This window comes from Alosa pseudoharengus, unplaced genomic scaffold, assembly GCF_046254945.1.
Source record: "Alosa pseudoharengus isolate Yale_2024_CS ecotype anadromous, Long Island Sound unplaced genomic scaffold, YU_APseudo_1.1 YU_APseudo_1.1_scf_19, whole genome shotgun sequence".
NCBI classification, from domain to species: domain Eukaryota; kingdom Metazoa; phylum Chordata; class Actinopteri; order Clupeiformes; family Clupeidae; genus Alosa; species Alosa pseudoharengus.
This window is the reverse complement of record NW_027468657.1, coordinates 20,281,385-20,288,884: the sequence shown is the minus strand read 5'-3', so window position 1 is coordinate 20,288,884 and position 7,500 is coordinate 20,281,385. Positions and strand designations below refer to the sequence as shown.

The following is a 7,500-nucleotide window of genomic DNA, read 5'->3' as shown; positions in this document are numbered from 1 at the left end:
TTGTTTGAGGATTGTATTGACACAAATTTGTAGTTTGGAAGCAGAACTGGTCTGAGCGTATTGTGTATTAGTTGTTGTTACTGAATTAGTGAGCTTCAGTACCAGCTGGCACAGGGGACTCTTTTCTGGGTTCAGTTCCTGGGTTTTTAATGCCTCAAACTGGAGAGTGTTTTTGGGACTAGATTTCAGGTCTCTCTCTCGCTTCCTCTTTCTCTCTCCCTCTCTCTCCCTCTCTCAGGTCCAGATGTACGTAGATTTGTGAACGTAGTGTTATCAGTGCCATGGCCATGTCTTTGAAAGTTTCTTTTATTGACACATTTAACCGCAATTTGGATAAAAATATATAAAAGTATATATCTTACTGTAAACTATATATATATATATATATATATATATATATATATATATATACTGTATATTAAACATATATATATCCTGCTGTAAACTGTGGCTTGTCACCTTTTTGAAAGAGCCATTCATTGTAGGATTCACAATATATCATGCTAAAAAAGATATCATGCTTACTGTATATTAGCAGACCACAAGGTAATTGGAAAATTGGAGAAAAGCGTAGGTTCTTGCCAAAACCCAGAAACATTATGTAGCCCTCAGTAGGAGAGCATCTATGAATGAGATGATAGTTTTTGGACCTCAAGTAAGCTTAAACTGTTTAAAATATATTATGCATATAGACATTTAACATTTGAACTATATCAAATATTTATTGATGTTTAATGTTTTGTGAAATTCGTGTTCAGCGATAGCTATGTAATGGAACACTTAACATTACAGAACTCTGTTAATGCTCCGGATCTATGTCCGTGTATATGGAATCGGTTAACTCTCCGCTCCGGATCTACTGAATTTATGTGTGTGTATGATGGAACACTGTTAAGCGCTGTATAAATGGGCTATTGGGGGGGGGGGGGCAGTGGCAGTGAAGGAAATGGACATTATTAGTTCATAGATTTCACATGTAAAATTCATTTTATACAACCCCACCTCCATCTTGCCTATTCATAATTCTGAGAAATTCTTGATTGTTTGTGTTATGTTTATGTTATGTGTGTGTGTGTGTGTGTGTGTGTGTGTGTGTGTGTGCGTGCTTGTGTGTGTGCCTGCGTATGTACCTGTGCATGCAAGCGTATATGTCTACTGTGTGAGTATGTGTCATACGTATGATTACTGTGAATGTATGTGTGTGTGTGTGTGTATCTGTTTGTGCACATGTGTGCACATGAAATGGGTTAACATGACCCCTGGAGGCAAACATACGGAAAAAAATGGTCATCCTAGGCCCTACAGTTCTCAAGATATTCACAGAGAACTGTGTCTGCCCTACCCTCCTTTCGGGGGGTCCAGTCCAGAAAAACGAAAAATGACGGTTCCATGTTATCCATGTGGGGGTACATGCCCACCATGTTTTGTGTACCCCGGTCTTTCAGTGTCCCGGGAATCCTTGTTGGTGTACGTCACTAAATGTACAGATTGTACACATAAATTATTTTATTGTAAGGCCCCCCATGAACGAAAGTACACAAAACTTGGCATGCATTCGGAGGGTGTGATAATGATCCTACACTTTTCATTTCGTGCAGTTTTGACTATGTTAGGTCACAGATACCTGCGATTACAACACCTCATTTTTACTTTTTTGTGTTTAACTAGGTGGCGCTATACATGAAATGAGTAGTTATTGAATGGGTTGACATGGCCTCTTGAGATCAACATACCAAAAAAAAAATGGTCCTCCTAAACCCTACGGTTTTCGAGATATTCACAGAAAACTGTGTCTGCCCTACCCTCCTTTCGGGGGGTCCAGTCCAGCGGGGGGGCTACAGATCAAAACAAAAAACGATGGTTCCATGCTATCCATGTGGGGTTACATGCCCACCAAGTTTCGTGTACCCCGGTCTTTCAGTGTCCCGGGACTCATTGACGGAAATTTGGGCATGTGAAAAAGAAAAAGAAAAAAAAAAAAAATCTGACTAAACCTATATGACCGCCGCTTCGCTGCGCGGCGGTCATAATAATAACAGCATAGGTGTGAACTCGCCATCTGGATATAACACATATACACTGTGCCTGTGTGCTTATGCCTCTCTCTGTGTGTGTGTGTGTGTGTGTGTGTGTGTGTGTGTGTGTGTGTGTGTGTGTGTGTGTGTGTGTGTGTGTGTGAAAAGTCTATATGTGTTATGCGTTTTACCCATTGCTGATTTCACTACCCACTACTACACACACACATACACAAACACACAGAAAAAATAATAAACCCACACTCACACAAATGTAAAACTATGGGAGGCATTTTCACAATTTGAATGAATCAAAAATTTAAATTATAACCTGTGGGCAGCAGCTTCCAAGTGTGTGTGTGTGTATCTGTGTATCTGTGTATCTGTGTATCTGTGTGTGCGTGCGGGTGTGTACAGTACGTGCAGGCATGTACATGTATGCGTGTATGTGTATGCTTGTGCGTGTGTGTGTGTGTGTGTGTGTGTGTGTGTGTGTCTTTGTGAGTGAGTGTGTGTGAGTGTGTGTGTGAGTGTGTGTGTGTGTGTGTGTGTGTGTGTTTGTGTGCGAGCGTGCCTGTGTAGGAGTATGACTACAAAGTAGATGCTAATCAGAAGAAATGGATTAGACATTTCTGTAATGCGCTCACATACATGTACACCCAACACAGAAAGGCACAAATATAGATTATTTTTGTTGTTTTTTACATACAGTTCCTTATATTGGCTAATATGTAAGGTATAACGGCCGCCGAGGTGTCCTGTTATACGGAATAAATGGACGAGGGGGGGGAAAGAACTCCCCGACGCGCAGCGGAGCGCCATCTGGATAAATCCAGATACACTGTGCCTGTGTGCTAATGTCTCTCTCTTACTGTGTACTGTGTGTGTGTGTGTGTGTGTGTGTGTGTGTGTGTGTGTGTGTGTGTGTGTGTGTGTGTGTGAAGTATTTGTGTATATAAACACTTCAGTGTGTGTGTGTACACACGTCTGTGTGTGTGTGTGTGTGTGTGTGTGTGTGTGTGTGTGTGTGTGAAGTATTTGTGTATATAAACACTTCAGTGTGTGTGTGTACACACGTCTGTGTGTGTGTGTGTGTGTGTGTGTTGTGTGTGTCTTTGTGTGTTGTGTGGATGTGGGTTGGACTGGGGGGCAGCTATTTAGTAGCTCCCCTCTAGACTAAGCAGTGAGAGATGAGTCAAACACAAGAGTTAATGAAGTCACTGATGCCACACACACAAACACACACACACACACACACACACACACACACACACACACACACACACACACACACACACACACACAGCCACACACTCAAACTCACACACACACACACACACCACACCGACTGCTATTTTTCTAATCATGTAATGCCTTCTCTCCTTTCTTGTTTTCATTTTTCTGTCTCTTTCTACTCACCCCCCCTCTCTCACTCTCCCTCTCTCACTCTCCCTCTCTCTCTCTCTCTCTCTCTCTCTCTCTCTCTCTATCTCTCAGAGGAAGAAGCCAGAGAGTTGGAGGAGGAGTCTAAAGCAGGTCAGTGTGTGTCCAGTGTTGTCTTAGCCAGGACTATTTAGTTCTGGTCAGTAGTATTGCTCCACCCCCACACACACACACACACACACACACACACACACACACACACACACACACACACACACACACACACACACAATAATCCAGTAATATACACATATGATAATAAATACTGTATCTAATGACATGAACAATGACAATTAGGACCTGCAAGTGCATTCAGTCAAAACATGTCTGATCAAAGGATTGGTCATGTCCCTCTGTGATCATGGAAGTCCAGCTGTCCAGCTGTATGCATATACTATATGTATGTGTATATGTATGTGTTTATGTATGCATATACTATATGTATGTGTATATGTATGTGTTTATGTATGCATATACTATATGTATGTGTATATGTATGTGTTTATGTATGCATATACTATATGTATGTGTTTATGTATGCATATACTATATGTATGTGTTTATGTATGCATATACTATATGTATGTGTATATGTATGCATATACTATATGTATGTGTTTATGTATGCATATACTATATGTATGTGTAGATGTATGTGTTTATGTATGCATATACTATATGTATGTGTATATGTATGCATATACTATATGTATGTGTATATGTATGCATATACTATATGTATGTGTTTATGTATGCATACACTATATGTATGTGTATATGTATGCATATACTATATGTATGTTTATATGTATGCATATACTATATGCATGTATGTATGTGTAAATACATGTAGAGCTTTTAAAGCTTCATGTGCCCAATGACAGCAACTGTCTTTGCTGTGTGTCGTTGCACCGAACACCTACTATTCTTCCACTGTAACCATGCGATGGAGAGAGAGAGAGAGAGAGAGAGAGAGAGAGAGAGAGAGAGAGAGATGGTAAAAGCAGGTTTTGCCCTGCAGCCTTGGTGGCCAGAGTTTTTAATGGCTTTAAACGTATTCACTTGCCATCCCCTTTAGTGCATTATTTAGCAGCTGCGCCGCCGTCAGCGCTAATGGTCATGTGACTTAAATAAGCCAGGAGGTTAGTGCCCCAAAGGCCTACCGCCATGACAACCCCGGAGGAGAATGCAACCTCTCCGTGATTTCCTGACCCTGACGACCTTTTCCAGATGCCACACAGAGAAGTGGCTTGTGTCTGTCATTCTCGTTTTAGTGATTCAGGTAGCGTTTGTGGAACATGCATGGAGATGGTGACCTTTGACCCTGCTGATTCCTCTGGTGACGTGAAGCGCGCGGGTGGCGCGACTCGCTGACACGGAGGGAGCATTAACCGTTTGAGGAGCACAGTCACAAACGTGATCAGAATGCTGCCAACTCGACGCTACATTTTTGGATGTAACAATGACCTTTATGTCAGTTATTGCTATTATTGAACCGCACAGTATAATTAACGAATATGACAGAAGATAGAGTGGGGTTGACAAATATCCGCACAGATGTGATTGGGCCGTAGACACGGGGCCGGAGGCTGAGTGCTCCAGGTAATCACTATGACCGTAGCTGTCCTGTCCTTTACCTACAGTAGCCCCATGAACACCAATGTCATATTGTTTTTATACAACAATTCTACTCCTGTTTTTTATTTAAACTCCACCTCCAAAAATATTTCCAAACTGAATTTTCAATGTTAAACGTTGCCAGGCAATGAATACTCCGCAGGCAAGTTGAGTAAGAGAGCCTATTTAAGCACATTAATTTGCATTCATTTGCAGTGATGGGCAGTAGCTTACTACTTTTAGCGAAGCTACTAGCTTAACTACATTTCTCAGTAGCTTGGTGGTAGCGTAGCTATTTTCTGAAGCAGATAGCTTTTCAATAGCTGAGCTTTTTTGACCATGTAGTGCAGTAGCTTTTACAGAAGCTACATTTTCCAGAGCATCTGTGGAGCTCACAGTAGAGTTTCCTTCTGGCTGCCCATACATGCAAGTTCAGTTTTATTCAATAGATCTGACAAACATGACACATTTGTCCAACTAAATCTGAGAAGAGACGGTCCATTATTTCATTACATTGTCTGGGAAACATTTAGGCTAACCTATTCGGTATAAACTTGTAAGACAAACTCATTTTTCATGGCAGAGCTGAAGAAACGAAATTGTGCTTGCAAAGATGTTGGTGGTAGAGTCTGGTTTCTACTGTGTGGTTCTAAAATAGGCTGTCAACATTTTTTGTATTAGTTTTAACTTGAAGATGGTAAAGATAAACTGACTGGGTAGCCTTATTGTACTTCTAAATGTAGCACCACAATAATGCAGCAAAGTGGAATTAAACTGGGATAATCAAGAGAAGGTGAAGCTTTTACAGGCAAAAATCTACAAAAACAATGAAGATCCAAACATGCATGCACGCACAGTTACATAGTGTAGGCCTATTCCTTTGCTATTGTACTTCAAATACAGTTAAGGAGTTTTAAGTTAGCTTGCAGTTTATCCTGCAAACTTCAGAATTGCCCAAATTGAGCATGCCCATGGGGCATATGCACACTCTCTCAGTACCTGCCGTTTGCTGTTATGTGGAGCCTTTTTTCCCCAAATTGATTTTGGAGCTGTGAGAGTAACAATCAAGGGTTATTATTTTATTATTTTATTAACTAAGTTACTGTATCTGTTTGACTAAGTTTTTTTGGCTAGGTCATTTAAATAGCACTGACTTGGCATGAAGCTGGTTCACTTTTATTGTTCATGTTCAAAGTAGCTTCTGATGTAGTAAACTACTTTTGCGAAATGTATGTAACTTAGCTAGCTACATTTTGTCTCTAGAGGAAGCTTTTGTGTAGTTAAGCTTCATTTCATATAGAGTAACTGGTAGCTTAGCTCACTACATTTTCTAAGTAGCTTGTCCATCACTGTTAATTTGTGAACTCACCTATTTTACATTTTATATGTTGCATTTCTTTAATTATTATCTCTGTGCTCATTTTCCTAACTTGATAGCTGCCCAATATATCTCTGTCTGCTTTCTCACTGTGGGTGAACAGAATGTTGATGTCATACAAGTTATGCTGGGAACAAACATCCCACATTTTAAGGCCGATTTTGAATCTATTGAACGTCTTTGTCAATCATTGGAATTTTAAGGGAGTTAACGAGAGTCTCGGTGCTAAGTTGTAGCTGGAATCGCAATGTGAATGACAGATTTAAATGCTCTGGGATTCTTTCCATTGTCGACGCAATCCAGATTCAATCAAATATTTTTGATTGATATTAACTTGACGTCTGTCCGTTCTATGCTCAACTTAATTACAATTATGATATGAAACAGCTAACAATCGTTACTTTTGTACTCATAACTAACTCCCATTTGTGCCCTAGGTTTGGTCTGCGCAATCACATTCTTATGCAATTTTGTACAGTTGAAATAAATCAGGAGGTCTGTTCCCAGCTTTAGCTATAGCTGACTAAACAGCAGAATGCAGTTGTCAGATGTGAGATATATCAGAACCACATCTAACCAGCCACCATCAGCATCCAGTGATGACAGGGTGACTGTCAGACAACCGAGTCCAGAGGTACATTCAAATTTGTAAACATAGTCGAACGTTTGTGAACGTTTGCAAACAGTTTTCCGTTTGCCTGGAGTTTTTTAGGCGAACATTTGTGAACAATTGCAAACAGTCTGCGGAGGTAGTTCTCCGCGAACATACAGTGGAACTGGACGTGAGCTTGATAAAGGTACCAATGCAATTACCGTTACAATGGAATGTTAACACCAAATCGTTCAAATTTACAGTAACTGTTCAAAGAGAACATGTTCACCACAAACGTTCGCCACTGTTTTCCAAAGTTGAACGCACCTCTGAACTTGATTTCCACTGTAACACAGCTTCATGTGTGTGTGTGTGTGTGTGTGTGTGTGTGTGTGTGTGTGTGTGTGTGTGTGTGTGTGTGTTAGATTTAAAGGCCTTGGCAGCTGAGCCAATAC

The 7,500-nt window shown here is 40.5% G+C and overlaps 1 protein-coding gene across 1 annotated transcript in view; it reads left to right on the top strand.

Annotated features, from left to right (window-relative positions):
• Positions 1-7,500, top strand: part of cd276 (CD276 molecule) — a 128,408-nt gene that overhangs the window by 89,083 nt on the left and 31,825 nt on the right. The window contains exon 6 of the mRNA XM_076291952.1: positions 3,513-3,551. Coding sequence (XP_076148067.1) covers positions 3,513-3,551 — 39 coding nt within the window. The remainder of the gene's footprint in view (positions 1-3,512; positions 3,552-7,500) is intronic.